Below are 17,833 nucleotides of genomic sequence, written 5' to 3'. Positions count from 1 at the left end.
TTTAAGAAATACATGTTTCACAGGTCGATACTGTTATTTGTGTGGCCGTGATTAGGTTAGGAATCCTTCAAAAGTGGACAGGAAGAGGATTTCAGAATTAACGCAGACGTCCTCAAAGTGCCTCAGAATATCAGTACAGCTGCTTTTGAGTTTTACCTACTGTATACTGTACTAGAACAGGTCAAGGTCAATTATATACAGTAGCATAGTTCATTACAGTTAACACTGATAACACACACACACACACACACACACAGGGTGTATGGAGCACTGACTTGCTGATGTACTCAGCATTGAGCACTTTGTTGCACACTTTGCACTTGAAGCAGCCCAGGTGCCAGTGCTTCTCCAGGGCCACCAGCGACTGCTCGTTCTTAAAGTCCTTCCCACAACCACAGCAATCTGCACAGAGAGAGAGAAAAAGAGAGAGAGGGGTAGAGAGATCAGATACATCTAGAAATACATGACACCATGATCAGGATCGCTTCTCACAACATGTGACCAAATTAAAACCTACCACACGCCTGCTGTTAACCCTACACTGTGTAAATGCTCCATAATACGTACACAGGATATCTACAATTTTCAGTAAATATGTGTAGAAATATATCCTGAATTAATGCAAGATTGTCTAAATTAGTGTATCTTGATTAATCATTACTGTTTCTGAAGAATGACTTCATATGGGCGTCATAATGCATTCATAACCCTTACAGTAACTTTCACAGGACAGTGTTAGATGCTTTATGAAAGGCTGATCGAAATCAGGTGAGCGTTTTACTGTACTATAGGTTTTAGCTGCTTTATGATATATAACTATATTATAAATGATTTTATTTCTATGAAACATGACTTTTTGACAGTGTATTGAATTAAAAATGTCTTATCACTTTAGTTTAAGGGCATCAACATCTGAAATAAGCCTTTCACAAAAACCTATAATGTCACCTGACAAGTTTTGCGAAAGTCTTGAGCCATAATTAAACTAAACTATATAGATTAAATGAAAGAAATGAGAACAAATGTTTTACTGTGTCAGGCTACAAAGTGCCTAAAAGTACAATTAAAAAAATTAGTTGTTTATGTAACAACTGAAGCAGCAACTTCACTTCCCCTTTAGTCTGCTCCAAACACTCAGCATTCAGCATCAGCAGTATAGTAATGACTGGTCAAATCATCTGTCATCATCTGCACCTGGTTTTCACTACATCTTAAGTTGGATGCTGTGTGGCTAAACAAACAAAACCCTCTGAAACTGCTCAGGTACAGAACCTGGACTGAAAATAATGAAAGACAAAAAAGTCCTTCAGGAAACCAGGAGAGCTATTCCTCAAGAATATAATGAAAATACAAGAAAGTCTGGATCCATCCATCCATCCATCCATCCATCCATCTATCTGATAGTCAGGTTGTGGGGATAACAGTTCCATCCATCCATCCATCCATCCATCCATCTGATAGTCAGGTTGTGGGGATAACAGTTCCATCCATCCATCCATCCATCCATCCATCTGATAGTCAGGTTGTGGGGATAACAGTTTTAGCAGAGAAGACCAAACTTCCCTTTCCCCGACGACCGCAACCATCTCTGCCCTGTGGCCTCCTCTCAGCTGGGCGTGCCAGAAAACCTCCCTGGTAAGGCGCCCTGGTGGCATCCTTACCAGATGCTTCAACCTTCTCAGCTGGCTAATTTCCACACAAAAGAGCAGGAGTTCTGTTCCGAGTTTCTTACGGATGATTGAGCTTCTCGTTCTGTCTCTAAGGAAAACGCCAGCTACCCTCCTGAGAAAACCCATTTCGGCCGTTTGTGTCCTTTCGGTCATGACCCAAAGCTCATGACCATAGGTGAGAGTAGGAGCAAAGATTGACCGGTAGATAGAGACCTTCGACTTTGCGCCAAAGTCTGGTGTTTTGAAAGCAAAATATGAAGAAATGGCTTCAGGACTTTTGAACAGTATTGTTTTCATAAAGCACCTGATATGGTTTTATTAAAGCTTAACCTTATAGGAATAAACGTTATGAAGCTTATATAAAATGCTTTCCCATACTGTTTATTGATTATTATATGTTGACATTTACAGACGGCTCAGTAAGACTGGCTGCAAAAACATGGAGCTGGGGATCCAGAGGTTATTTAAAAAAAAAATTTTTTTAAAGAAAGCTGTTTCCTAAAGCCTCACATTGTCAGAACATTGTCAGGTGTTAAAAAACATCAAATCGGACCCGATGCCAGGAACTTTGTCTCTACAGCGTCTTAAATCAATGAAGTTAGCTAGCTAACTAACTAATTATTTAGCTACGATAGCTAACATCTATATTTATCGCTCTAACAACCCTACATATTATATCTCACCTGAAATCTACATGAAGGAACTTACAATAGCTAGCTAACGTTTAAGCGATATGTCGTCTTCTAACTGATGAGAAGTTCTCTACGGAGACGTTTCAGCTAGCAATCTTTGTTCAGCTAACAACTCAGCGTGAGATGTTTCAGTGCCGCAATCTAATGTTACACCTTTAAGTCACACAGGCTGACGAACATCACATGGTATCGAGTTCTCTGTAATAAGCTTAACACTCGGAATATGGCTAAGATGTGTATAATTGTCTTGTCGTTGCAGCGGGAGCGGCGTTTAGCTTTGCTAACAGGTCTAAAGATGTGCTACAGTTACACTGGTTCACAGGGTTCGGTTTCCCTGTCTTTTAGCGCTAAGCCATAATAATTATAGTAAGAAATAAAGAATGTTTAAGCTAACGTCAGTCCCATCCTTAAATAAAATTCCTGACGGATTTTAAAGCATCGGGTTGCAACTAATAGGGTATTTTTGCAAGAACCTCTTATCTCTTTATTTACAGACGCTAAAGAGGTTCGAATGTTGTTTTTGACATAAGGTTATACAAGGGGCGTTCAAGTCAAACCAGGACTTTTGTACGGCGTTTATAAGTTCCATGTCATTATAGAAGTCATTTTATATAATTTTCATGTCATTATAGAAGTCTTAAACTTAGATAGCCGCGTCACACACACTCCCAACATTTTGCTGCCATAAGAATGTGCTTTATCCTGGCTGTAGATGCTGTAATAGAGATTTTAATCAGACTAATCAGCTTTTGATAAGCTTCTAGTGAAAACACCACACACCGTGTAGATAAAGGCATTCAGTGCACAGCTGTTTGTATGAATCCTTTTCCGCAGCATTTGGTGATCGTCAGGAATACATGACTGAGCGCAAAGAGCAAGAATAAATAAAGAATAAATTGAACACGGGAAGTTATATTTGCCTGCAAAAGTTAGAAAAGAAAGTCAGAAGTGTGACGTTAAACGCTGAAACGGAATGTTTGGAAATCTGGAGAAGATGAACGATCTGTGAAGACGTGCAGGAATTAAATTGCTGTAATGGAAATTTTTATCAGACTAGTTAGCATTCAATTGAATTAAATTCAATGAAACTCTGTGCTATATATTAATGTGTGGAGACATGACAGGAGGTGAAATATGTACATATACAGCGGTACCTCGGCATACGAATTTAATCCGTTCCGACGGCGGGTTCTTAAAGTGAAATTTTGTATTGTGAAACGTATTTTCCCATAGAAAATAATGTAAATACAGATAATCCGTTCCGGCCACCCAAAAATATATAACAAATATTACTTATTTCCAACACTATAATCATATTTGTGTATATAAAACAATCAAAAAACATTTGGAAAAGAAATGTAAATGAAGTAAAATATGAAATAAGTAGACATTAAACCTCACTTAACCTTAATTAAACTTTTCTATATTTTTTTTATTATATTTTTCATATTTTTATTTTATTTGATTTTTAATTATTTTATTATTTGTACATAATGTAAATTTAAGTGTCTTTCACAGCTAAAGTTTATTTCCATATTTCTCTATATTTCTAATTTGTAAAATTCTTATTTCCCTTACTTCATACAGAAACTTTCTTTTTAGGTCATCAGCGGTTGTAAAAGCATTTCACTTCATTACATACTGTGTATGACGACGGTCTATGTGACAAATAAAATTAGAATTTTAATTTCTGATTCCCCTTGGCATCGGCTGCTTTAAAAACCCAACTGAAAGCGGCTCCCTTTTCTTCTTGCTGCCGTCCTCGCTGACATTCTTGGGCCCCCTGGTGCTCTGTCTTCAGTAAATCGTGCACAAAATAAGTAAACTCTCATCGCTTGGCTTAACACTGACGCAAACTAGTTTTGAAAGGCTCCAGGATGTACACGCAACTTACAGTGGCTGGTGTGTGTGTGTGTGTGTGTGTGTGTGTGTGTGTGTGTGTGTGTGTGTGTGTGTGTGAAGCAGCAGGTAATAGTAACTTGTGCCAGGATGTGTGGAACAGACAGATGGGAGTGCGCACACACACACACACACACACACACACACACACACACACACACACAGTACTCTAATAACTGTATTTAGGGGTGGGTTTAGGCTCTATACTGTATGTGTGAGTGCAGTTGCTGAGTGATGAGAGACAGAAATAGAAAGTGAACGAGAGAGGGACATCCTAACATGTCGGCTGCGGTGACTCCCAGACTCCTCTATTCATTTTTCCAAAAATTAGATCAATCTTTTTCTTTTTTTTTTTTTCTTTCCAGGATAATCAAGCATCGTTCATTGTCAAGGTGTTGACTTGGTGTCATCTAAAAGCTACCAATGAGATCGTCACTCTGTTATAACATGACACATGTAACATATAACATGATCCATCAGGGCTGTCAGTCACTTCCTGAGTGCAGACGGTTCTCCTTTTGGGATATTCCATTTTAAACTTGACAATCCAGAACAGAATCATGTGACTAATGCACTCTCTCTCTCTCTTTCTCTCTCTCTCTCTCTCTCTCTCTCTCTTTTTGTGATGTGACATGTGGAGGATTCTGGTCTCTAACCCTGGACTGACCTCACCTCCTACTGTATAACTATAACTCATGCCGTCCAAATAAGGGCATATATCTTAATAAAACACAACTCTACTGAGCATCTAAGGGAGACAGAAGGAAAATGAATATGAAAGAAAAGAAAAAAAGAGTCATTGATAGACAAGAACTCTTTGCTTTTGTTTATTGCCAAATAATAATAATAACTAAATAAACTGCTAAGAAAGCCTTTGTATAATATTAGTGTGAGGTTCCGTCTTCTGCGGTTAGATTGGAATTCAGTCTCATTTATGATTCCTTAGAAACCTAGAGCAACAAGATGGGACTGAAATTTTTGTTGTGTTTTTAGCCCAGTTTTGCACAATTTTTGTAAATTCCTCTATAATAAATATTATATTATATTGACGGTTAAAGAGTTTGTAGAAAGAGTTAAAAGAGTTTAAATCTAAAAATAATCTGCTGGTCTTTAATGTAATCAGTGATATTATTATTATTATTATTATTATTATTATTATTTGAGGTTGAAGCCCACGTCCATGTCTGTGTGTCTCTCTATACAGCAGAACTCTCTGTCTAACTTATTAATACAAAGAAATCCCATTCTGTAAGGTTGAGTATCTTACGCCTTGTTTACACTAAGTTGTCCTTCTTTGGTGCTCAGACAAATACACTCCCTGTTCGGTAATCGGAGAGTGAATCACAGATGAGAAATGGAAAAAGTAGATAAAAGGATAAAGATGAAGTTTTGTCTTAAAACCACTCCAGCGTGTTAAAATTCACTTATACCACTTCAGCGCTGTTATTTCAGCCAAAGTGAAAATATGAACTAATCCCAGTCAAAATATTCACTTTATCTTTTCTAATTAATATCTATTGGTGCAGGTGTTTGTTTACATTGAGACAGTAGCGCATTAGTAGATTATTTTACAGTAGATTATTAAATCCCACACATAACTGTTTATAACATCACTTTTACTCAACATTTAGATTCACTGGTGGTGCAGATTAAACTTCAGGTGAAGATCTAAGGACTGCAGGAGATTCAGTCAATTATTTAAAGACATACAGTACATACCTACAGAAAATTTTCTGAGACTGGTTTCTGGTCCTCCAATTTATGAAACATAAAGATATCTTTGAGATTAAGCAGTTGATGGATTACAACAAAGATTATTTCAATACATAAAAAGATCAACTGCAAAACTGTTTTTAATTTTTTCAGTAAGCAAGTTTGTGTAAGGTTTTGAAATCCCACCTCCTGCGTTATGATTTGTTTAAAGAATTCACTCTTGTATGTGATTGGTTCGAAACCTAGAGGAAAATGTTCCTCTACATATTTTTTTTCAAATGGCTTCAGGAATTAATAATAAATATATACTGTATATAATAATAATAAAAATATATAAAAGTAATTTTAAAAATACTTTATTTTTTTAGAGGTGTAAGAGGATTTAAATAGCTTTTACTGCACTACAGTGTCGATTTTTTTACAATACACGTGAGCTACAGTACTTTTGCAATTTGTTTGTATCTACAAACGTTACAGTTTATGCGAACTACGGTCTGTTCGTATCTGCAGAAATGTTCGTAAGTCAAGGACTCACTGTATTCTCAATCATCTAAGGGTCGAAGAATAAATGATAATGAACAAATGAGCAAAGAAACTAAAAGGTTCGGTAAGACTGAAAATTTAATATAATTGGGACACCTCTGTGCCCTTGATGGTGCCCCCTGCTCTGATGTACAGTATGTGTGTGTGTGTGAGTTTCAGAGAGAGAGAGAGAGAGAGAGAGAGGGGGTAGAGAACGTGGACTCACTGTGGACAGCCTGGGGTGCTGTGCTGTTGGCAGGCTGAGGCTCGATGCATTTCTGACAGATGCACTCTTTCCCGTTAAACGTCACGCGGTCGCCCGCAGGAAACGGCTGCCTGCCAAGACACAGAGAAACACAAAGAGACAGAGGGACAGTAATCAGCACTGGAGTGAGAGAAGGAGAAACAACAAAGTCTAGGTCAAACACAAACACACACACACAGTCAGAGGTTATACCAGCTACATCTGCACGCAGCCCAATCATGCGTTAATAATCCCACTGAGATCTTGATCGCTATACAAGATCTGATAAACTGATCTCACACGTGTGTCAAATAAACCCATCAGAACACACAGTTTATTTTACAAACATTAAAATCTATAAATGATTATAAGGGTTCCGCAGTCACAGCACTCGTCAGTTTAATAATCAAACTTGGATGATGTTTTTTTGCAGAGACGGAAATTATTAAAAAAAAATGTCAAAAACACATGCTGACTGAATGTGCTGACTTGACTCTAGACTCACACTGTGACGCCGGTGGTGTAGTGGGTAGCATTGTCGCCTTACACCTCCAGGGTCCGGGTTCGAGTCTGTCTGTGTGTGTGTGTGTGTGGAGTTTACATGTTCTCCCTGTGCTTGGAGGGGTTCCTCTCACAGTCCAAATACAGTACAGTACATGCGGATTAGTCTAATTGCCGTTCCCAAATTGCCCATAGTGTGTTTGCCCTGCAGTGGGTTGGTCCAGGGTGCCCCCCCCCCCCAACTCATACCCTAAGCAAATAAAATATCTTGATTATTGTCAAATAGTCAGTTTTTCCTGTTATGAGATTCCAATAAAACAAATAGACAATTTTTTGAAGTATTTCTGATCATTTTTTATTGTTCTACTTGCATTTTAAAAGGCACCTATTATGCAATATTTACTTTTTCATCAGTGCCTTCAGCATGTCTGTACACAGAGGAAAAAATATGAGAAATCCTTTGTATGAGAAAGAAAACATTCTCCCCTTTTTTTCCTTGTTCCATTTTTGTTGATAAATGTGCTTGTACATGTCGTTCATATTTCCCCACCATGTATGATATCATACCAAGCCAAAAAAAAAAAAAAAAGCAGGGGTGGTGGGGGGGGGGGCTCTGTTTGCATAGGTCCTCATCCAACAGTTTCCTCATCTCCTGCATTCTGATTGGCTAGACAAATTGCACTCTGACAACGGGGTTTGATAAGGGTGATGAGGAGCATCATGTGCATTTAAAGCTGCAGACACTGAAACAGTGCGTTTGAAACAGGAGTGAAGGGGAAGGAATTTTAGGGACGCCAGAACGCGTGATTTTAGATGGAATGTTAACAAACACATTTTGGAGAGCTCTAAGGCTTAAGTCTACTTTTAACAAGAAGTACAATCCGTTGTCTTTAAACGTTTACTGTATTAGTAGACAGAAGCAAATTTTTCAAAAGAATTTTCAAATTAGTTAAAACGTCCAGCAATATGTTTAATAATCTTATTTTCGGTTTAATACTCGCTCTCTCATTCATCATCTATACCGCTTAATTCTGTGTCCACCCGTTTTGGTTTAATAATGTGAAGAAAAATTAGATACATTTCACAAGATTCAGTCTTAAGCTTCTCGTTGTCATGGAAACCCTGACGCTGCATAACATCTTAACACACTTTGGCTGATGGAGGAGGTTTGCATGACACAGAGTTCCCAAGGTTTAAAAAGAAAACATCTACTTTCAGGTGACGTACTGCAAACACACTCACTCATACACACTCACACATACACACTCTCGCACTCAAACACATTTAGCAGGCTTTTTTCCTCAGTGCTATGTAACGGCCAACTACTCACGGTATAACAATAAATGTTGGCACCTGCTGCAGCATTTCTTGGACAAACTTAACTGGTGGAAATGTCAGCCAGTGCAGCAGTGAATGGACGCTTTATGTCTCTCTGCGTAGTTCTTTCATCAGTGAGTGCTCCGGCAGAAAGGTGATACGATTTACCACTCGGGTAATTTAGCTTCGGAATTATTTCACTGTCACACTTGAACGTCCTGACTAAGAGCCAAGCAACGGGAATGTTTTTCTTTTAATTGTTTCTTTTCTTAGAGACATAATAATAACAACAAAGAATGTTTTTTTCTCTTTTTTCTTCTTTTTTTTTTTTAAATACACCTCAGTATACAAGTAAGCCCCTTCCAAACAGTTGAGATGTCACTTCATGGTAAAAGTATCAACATATTTCCACATAGTAAAAATTTATAAATAAATTATTATTATTATTATTATTATTATTATTATTATAAGACACCTCAGTAAATACCAATTTCCAAACAGTTGAGATGTCACTTCATGGTAAAAGTATCAACATAACTCCACATAGTAAAAATTAATTTAATTTTTTCTTTTTTAAATATATATTATTATTATTATTATTATTATTATTACTTAATACAACTCAGTATAGACCTCTTCCAAACGGTTGAAATGTCACTTCATGGTAAAAGCATCAACATATTTCCATATACTAAAAATAAATAAATTGATAAATTAAATTTTTTTATTATTTTTATTTATTACTTAATACAGTATACCTTAGTATAGACCTCCTCCAAACGGTTGAGATGTCAATTCATGGTAAAAGTCTCAACATATTTCCACAAACTAAAAATAAATATCACTCACTCACTTAGTCATCTTCTATACCGCTTTATACTGTATTTAGGGTCGTGGGGACCTGGAGCCTATCCCAGGAGACTTAGGGCACAAGGAGGGGTACACCCTGGACAGGGGGCCAATCCATCGCAGGGCACACACACATACACACACTTACACACACTACGGGCAATTTGGGAACGTCAATTAACCTTACCTACATGTCTTTGGACTGTGGGAGGAAACCGGAGTACCTGGAGGAAACCCACCAAGCACGGGGAGAACATGCAAACTCCATGCACACAGAGACGGGAATCGAGCTTGGCCGGGAATCGAACCATGACCCTGGAGGTGCAAGGCGAAAGTGCTAACTTATTTATTTTTTTATTTTAATACACCTCAGTATAGGCCTCTTCCAAACGGTTGAGATGTCACTTCATGGTAAAAGAATACTTCCACATACTGTAAATAAATAAATAAATAGAAATTTCAAAAAACATCTTAAAATTACAAAGCAGTAGATCAGCTATATTTCTCGTAGTATGTTATTTAAAGACACATCTAGTTTTTTTGTTTGTTTGTTTAGCATAGCATAGCATACCTCAACCATGTGGCAGAGACAGCCCAACCAAGTTAAGGTTAACACATTTTTTCTATACAGTATATAAAATACAATAACTCAAAATGTGCTCTACCAAAAAGTTAAGATTAAAGTTAAAGGGTTAAACTGAGGTGAAAAATTGCAAGTTGATTTGCTCTGCCTAGACCTTCTGCAACAGGAGCTGTGGGTAAATGGACACTGTTTCTTCAATTCGATTGAAATTATAATCTGGAGATCGCAAGTTCGATTCCCAGGTGATGCTGTAACCTCTCGCAGCTGGAGGTCTAGAGAGAGCTGATTGGCCGAGCTCTCTTAGAGTGGAGAGATGAGAGGTTCTTTGTGTTCCTACATTAATCACGGCTCTACAGCCAATCAGGGGTGTCTGTGAGCTCACGCAAGCGGAGGGAGCAGTATAGCGCTGTCCTCCGAGTGTGTTACACTGCCCCCAATGGTGCGTGAGTGGGCAGTTCCAAAAGGTGGTCGGCTGGGGTCACGTGGTTCGGAGGAAACATGTGAAAGTCTTCGACCCTCCCGACTGAGTGGTAAAAGTAGCCTAAATGTGGGAGCCCCCTAGTGATGGGGAGGAATTGGACACGACTAAATTAGGGAGAAAATCATAAAATGGTTTTAAAAGAAGTTTTACAGAAGGGTTTTAAAGGAGGGTTTATTCAGCTGAAAATATACCAAAAGAAGGAGGAGAACATTCAATACATTCAAAAGGAGAAGATACCCAAAATGGATCACATCAACTCATGGAAACTACTTTCACATTCTATTCTTCATGTTCTTTGTAATTATGTGGCAATCTCAGAAGCACATACTGCTCTAAACAACAAAAGAGTGCAGGTGGACCTTTAGAGCTCACTAGGAATGCTAGACTTCTCTTCCAGAAACATCGGATAATATTACAGACTCAAAGAAAACACATCATTCCAACGAGAGAGAGACGACTGGATTAAGTGTTTACAGGCTAAACTTTACCTACTGAATAGAATAGAATAGAATAGAATAGAATGTTTACCATCTATTGCAAATCAGGTGTGTCTGTTCTGATGATAGTTAGATGATAAATTCGTTTATTCTCATTGATCTGATAATTAGTGGAATATTACACTGAAAAGGATAATGTATAAAGAAAATGCATAATATACCTAAATTCAGGCCAAAATTTCCATTTGAGTAAAAATAAATATATTAAATAAAATCAAAATATAATAAAACGTAAAGTAATAAACAAGTCAAATAAATTTGAAAAAGTAAAAAAAAAAATCTAACGATTATTTTAAACTGATTAGAAAAATTATTGATATGTAAAACCTAAACTAGTCCAGAAGAACTTTTTTACAGTGTAGGTTCACAGCTAGTTCACAGTTAGTAAAGTTATTATTGCCCCTAGTGGTCAAAGTAGGAACAGCGACAAGCATTAAGGGTGTGAATCACATTGTTGCTGCATGTTACCATATTGGGCTTGAAAGAAAAAAAAAAACTAGGTGGCTGTTTTTCAGCACTACATTTAAGTGTGTGATGTACATAACCATTTCTATTGTAAAATGTTTTACAAAGACAGGAAGGAAGATGGATAGTATGGATGGATAGAAGGTATAATGTCCTTACAGTACATCAGAAGAACAGTATGTTTCATAAAAGAAGACCAAATACCTCTGTGAATTTTTGTGCAGAAACATTTAGCTGTAAAGCATGTGAATTCTGATACGCGATATCATCTCAAATGTAACCAAACTAAGGTACTTTTAAACGACCTCAAAACAAACTGGATGCAAGCTGAGCATGATATCCTGATAACTTCATCTTATTTAAATCGATGTTGTTATTAATATCAGTCATGAGGCATGTCTGCTGATATCAATACTGAAATGAGGAAATAGCTTTTTATTAATATATCATAAAACATTTTTGCACACTTTCCCCAGGTTTATATGTTGAACCAAGTAAAATGCACATGCAAGTGGTTATGCAATTACTCGTCACGTTCTTTATAACATTAGCCAGTTAATTTCTAGTGCAGTCAATCGATTAAAACTTTTAATCTAGTTAATCAGCGCCATGGACTGTGATTAATCAAGATTGAGTTTTTTATAATAAAACTACACTCTGCTCAGCACATTAACCCCTTATTATCACACACTTGATAACCGGGTAACCGCGCTACTATTATGGGAAGCCATCAGGGTCAAACTCGGCCATATGACCAATTTGCGTTTTGACAGCCCTAATAATTTCGGTTATTTTACAGCTGGATGGAGTGGTGTTGGAGTGGAGAAGTGCGAGATTGCAGAATCATAATTAAACTTGCTTAGATCATTATTGATGAAATAAGTAAATAATGAAACCTTTCTTACAGATCATACTCTTCTTATGTGTACAGGCAGGCATGGTAAATTATAATTATGTACAGTTCAATATGAGTGATGCTGTAATGACAAAATGAGACACAGTAAAATCATGCAGTAACTCTCTACTGTGTGTTTGTATCAAATAAATGAATAAAAAAATACTAAGCAAAATCAACAGAAAATTCATAATGATGAAGCTTTCATAGCTTTAAAACATGATCAGATCAAAGAAAAGCAGGTTACTGATATGTAGCAGTAAAGAAGCTAACTTAATAAGAGAAGAGAGAAGGAAAAAATAGAAGAAGCAAGAGATGTGTGTGTAAGCGTGTGTGATGTTTAATGCAGAAAGAGAGAGAGAGAGAGAGAGAGAGAGAGAGAGAGAGATGGAGGAAGAAATATAAGAGGCAGGAAATATAAATTGAACATTGTGGGAAAATCTCATTACACTCAGGAGATGAAAATGGTTCTGCTCCTGTAACACACACACCTGGTGAACAAGCAGAAAAACAAAAAGTGTGTGTGTGTGTGTGTGTGTGTGTGTGTGTGTGTGTGTGTGTGTGTGTGTGTGTGTGTGTGTGAGTGAGGAAGATTGTACGTGTGTGTCTTACTTGCAAATGGCACACACGAAGCATCGTGGGTGATAGGTCTTGCCGAGCGCGGACACCACCTCGCCCTCGATGAACTGCTCGCAGCTGAAGCATCGCGTCCCGTAGAGCCGCTGGTAGTCCAGAGTGCAGATGTAGTCGCCCTGCCGCACGAAGAAACCTCCCTGAGCCAGGTCGCAGCCACATTCTGCACACACACACACACACACACACCATAGTGACATGAGCGTCATTGTTTGTAAAAGCATCAAGAAAAGATTCTAATAAGCAATTTGAGGCTCTTCTACAGCACCTAGAATAAACCATTTACATATAAAATATTTAGAATCGAAACTTTTTCTTCCACCCTCAACACCATCGCTACTAATCCCACCCTCAACACCAGCGTTACTGACCCCACCCTCAACACCATCGCTACTGACCCCACCCTCAACACCAGCGTTACTGACCCCACCCTCAACGCCATCGCTACTGACCCCACCCTCAACACCATCGCTACTGACCCCACCCTCAACACCAGCGTTACTGACCCCACCCTCAACACCAGCGTTACTGACCCCACCCTCAACACCATCGTTACTGACCACACCCTCAACACCATCGCTACTGACCCCACCCTCAACACCAGCGTTACTGACCCCACCCTCAACACCATCGCTACTGACCCCACCCTCAACACCAGCGTTACTGACCCCACCCTCAACACCATCGCTACTGACCCCACCCTCAACACCAGCGTTACTGACCCCACCCTCAACGCCAGCGTTACTGACCCCACCCTCAACACCATTACTAACCCCACCCCCACTATCCAGCTCCATCGCACTGCTGTTTTTAACTTCTCTGAACTGACTGAACTTATGGATAAGAACTAAAACGGCCCCAAACACATCTTTTATTTCTGCAAAAGCTACATACATACGCACACCACCCAGTCTCTCTCTCTCTCTTTCCCTCTCCCTCTTTCCTTCCTCTTCAATCTCCCTCTTTCCACAAAAACAGGAACCACAGCAACAACACAATACACGCCCAGCGCGATGACATCATCCTCAGAGGAGATCGAGTTTCCATCCATACTGAGCTCCTCATCTTATACGATCACGTCAAACTAAGACATGAGAATAAATATAAACATGTTGCTCATGTTATTAAAAATCAATTAACACCTTCTAACCAATCAGAATCCACACACACACACACACACACACACGGATGTATTCCCTATACACATCTCAAACAAATAAAACAAACTGGCATGGCTCCTACACTCTCTCAGCTCCCACGTACCCTGCGACACACTAATAAATACACACACACACACACACACACACACACACACACACACACAATAAGAGAGGAATGTTCTTCAGGAAGCGACAGGAGTGTTTTTCACTGCGGTCCGGCTGCTAGAACGTGATAGAAAGCAGTACAGAACATTAGACACATCGTTAAACACCTCCGGTAATCCTGAACCACAATGTCTGAACCAAGTCCAAACCATGATAACACTTCCCTCTGTCTTAAACACACACACACACACACACACACACATACACAGAGCTCTCTCAAAGTGTGTGTGTGTTAATGTTCCAGCTGAAATATCCCTCACAGCCTTTAAAATCATTTTAATTATTTTTAGTGTTGTTTTTTAAAACATAATTTAATTACAAAATGATGAGAAACTGTTGTCTGGACATCTTCTAAATGTTTCAACTTTTTTTTTTTTATTTAATGCAGAATTTTACAGGTTTGCTTTTGTAATCTTCATAATATCTTAAAAAAAGTTTTTTTATCTAAATAAAAGTAAAAAAAAAAAAAGTTAAAGTTTGGCCGAGCGTGAGATCTAATCTGTTCGGCTGCAGTGTAACCTGAGTCCTGCTGTGATCTCACACACACACACACACACACACACACAGCGGGGCTGTTCTTCACACCGTGCATTATATTTACTCCTGCAGCAGCTGGCCTCCCAGCCTCTCTGTCTCTCTCTTACGTGAAAAATAAAATCAACAAAATCAAGGCTAATCATTTTTTTAAATTGAATTTACACAACTTAACTGCTTTAACGTCTGATGTGGAACTTCCACTGTACAAGTCTGTGTATGAGCCATTACCATAGCGACGATGACGTCTTATAACGAGCGCGCTGATATAAACCTGTCGGTCACGTGACTCCAGGTCCGGGTCGTGCTGTTATACAAAAATAACACGTGCGTTTGTGACCGATCAGAGTGAGAAGTTCTCGTTGTTGTCTGCAGTCTTACACTTCACTTCCATTCCACATGACACACACACACACACACACACACACTCCACATGACCTCAGTACCGCATGTGAAGCGCGTCAGGAGCTAAATCAGTGTCGCTGTGTTTATGAGCATCGATGTGCAGGACCGAGAAGACAGGATGGGTGGACTGGAAAGTGGAAAGTGGAAAAAGATAGACATGAAGTCGAGATAAGAGACACAAACAAGAAAAGAAAACAGAGGAGGAGGAACGGAAGCCGGCGACGCCGTATATCTGAACACCGGAGTGTGTGTTTTCCAGCAGGTGTGTGTGCGCTCGCTCGCCCTTTAACACCTTTGACTGAAAGGTTCTGGCCTTTTATTCACACCCGATCTCCGGAGAGAGATGCAGCACACATGCCACACGGCTTCTCTGCAGCGATAAATCGTCTCCAGTTGCGGCTAATTCGAACCCGCGCTGTCGTCTGATGCTCCGTCATGAGATCGCGGCTCACGCTCGGCTCGCGGTGACACTTCTGACTCCTTGTGTGAAGCGCGGGGCTCTGAGCCGGCGTCGACTCGGCTATCGTGTTGCAAACAGAATCCTCTGGCATTCGCCTGGATGACGAAAGTGAGAATACTACACACACACACACACACACACACACATAAACACACTGGTATGCAAGTGGAGCTGGTATTACACCACTGACAAGCCTGGGAAAACAGGCCGGGTTTTAATTCTATTGATTTTTCAACACACACACACACACGCAATAATCTGACCTTAATTATGCACGTGTTATTTTTTTCCAACACCTTCCGACCAATCAGATTTGATTATTTAACAACACGTTTGTACTCTAAATCACTGACAGTGAAAGAAATCGTTTAAAACTATGTCGTCGTAAATGTCGTAAATTGTCGCCTTGTCCGTAAACGTAAGATTTTGTAAACCAGGATGGCGCGTGAACAGCTTCCTTCCTGTCTTGCATGTCTTCATGTCACATTGGGCCAAAGGTCAGATGTTTCCCATCATGAAGTGGGAGATGTGCTGGTTAACGGCGTCCACCTAAGCCGCTCATACCCTGGCGCGGTGAGACGTGCGGATGGTTTACACATACCGTACCGCGCGGCCCTGATGAGGAGCTCCGCCACGGCCAGAACGCTCACGAATACCAGCGGCAAGGTTACTTTCGGACGACCACATGTACAAATAATGTTCTCGTGTTTTTAACACGCTGTGGTGACATGAACCTCCCAAAACCCAACAGCAAAGTCTCAGTTACAATCACACAGTTTCCTCACCACCTGAAGCTCTCGACCTGCTCCTGATGTCCTGACCTCGTGGTCTCGACCTGCTCCTGATATCCTGACCTCGAGCTCTCGACCTGCTCCTGATGTCCTGACCTCGAGCTCTCGACCTGCTCCTGATGTCCTGACCTCGAGCTCTCGACCTGCTCCTGATGTCCTGACATCGTGGTCTCGACCTGCTCCTGATGTCCTGACCTCGAGCTCTCGACCTGCTCCTGATGTCCTGACATCGTGGTCTCGACCTGCTCCTGATGTCCTGACCTCGAGCTCTCGACCTGCTCCTGATGTCCTGACCTCGAGCTCTCGACCTGCTCCTGATGTCCTGACCTCGTGGTCTCGACCTGCTCCTGATGTCCTGACCTCGAGCTCTCGACCTGCTCCTGATGTCCTGACATCGTGGTCTCGACCTGCTCCTGATGTCCTGACCTCGAGCTCTCGACCTGCTCCTGATGTCCTGACATCGTGGTCTCGACCTGCTCCTGATGTCCTGACCTCGAGCTCTCGACCTGCTCCTGATGTCCTGACCTCGAGCTCTCGACCTGCTCCTGATGTCCTGACCTCGTGGTCTCGACCTGCTCCTGATGTCCTGACCTCGAGCTCTCGACCTGCTCCTGATGTCCTGACCTTGTGGTCTCAACCTGCTCCTGATGTCCTGACCTCGAGCTCTCGACCTGCTCCTGATGTCCTGACCTTGTGGTCTCAACCTGCTCCTGATGTCCTGACCTTGTGGTCTCAACCTGCTTCTGATGTCCTGACCTTGTGGTCTCAAGCTGCTCCTGATGTCCTGACCTCGAGCTCTCGACCTGCTCCTGATGTCCTGACCTTGTGGTCTCAACCTGCTTCTGATGTCCTAACCTCGAGCTCTCCACATCTATCTCCACGGTTCTGTACACACTTGGTTCTGCTGCCTCATGACATGAGATAACTATATGTCATGTCCAGGCGTACCTAATAAAGTGGATGGCTATTCCAAGCATGCATGTGAGAAATGTGTTTTCTCCTGTCTAAGAGTAACACTTGTATGATGCAATAAAAGAAGTGCGTGATTCAGATCTTCACAGGTTTAAGAAGCTGCTTTTTCGCACAACTTTGGAAAACACAAAGTAAGAACATTTTATGTATAATTATGGCTATTTTTTTACTACTTAATTGCACAGTAAGAGTTTTTATCTTTAGGATTCTTGGTGAGCCGTGTCGGTGAAATTCCAATCAATGCCCTGATGAATAAAACAACATCTTAAGGAGAGAGAGAGAGGAAGAGAGAGAGGGAGAGAGGGAGGAAGAGAGAGAGAGAGAGAGAGAGGGAGAGAGGGAGAGAGGGAGGAAGAGAGAGAGAGAGAGAGAGAGGGAGAGAGAG

At 40.3% G+C, this 17,833-nt stretch overlaps 1 protein-coding gene across 1 annotated transcript in view; it reads right to left on the bottom strand.

Moving 5' to 3' along the window:
• ablim2 (actin binding LIM protein family, member 2) overlaps positions 1–17,833 on the bottom strand; it is a 79,037-nt gene that overhangs the window by 39,795 nt on the left and 21,409 nt on the right. The window contains exons 3-5 of the mRNA XM_053511829.1: positions 12,941–13,124; positions 6,723–6,832; positions 276–402 (exon numbers count right to left, since the gene is read on the bottom strand). Of these exons, the coding sequence (XP_053367804.1) occupies positions 276–402; positions 6,723–6,832; positions 12,941–13,124 (421 nt within the window). The remainder of the gene's footprint in view (positions 1–275; positions 403–6,722; positions 6,833–12,940; positions 13,125–17,833) is intronic.

The sequence above is a fragment of the Clarias gariepinus genome, chromosome 14, assembly GCF_024256425.1.
Source record: "Clarias gariepinus isolate MV-2021 ecotype Netherlands chromosome 14, CGAR_prim_01v2, whole genome shotgun sequence".
Taxonomy (NCBI): domain Eukaryota; kingdom Metazoa; phylum Chordata; class Actinopteri; order Siluriformes; family Clariidae; genus Clarias; species Clarias gariepinus.
Note: the sequence above shows the minus strand (reverse complement) of the source record. Positions and strands in the feature narration are given on the sequence as shown.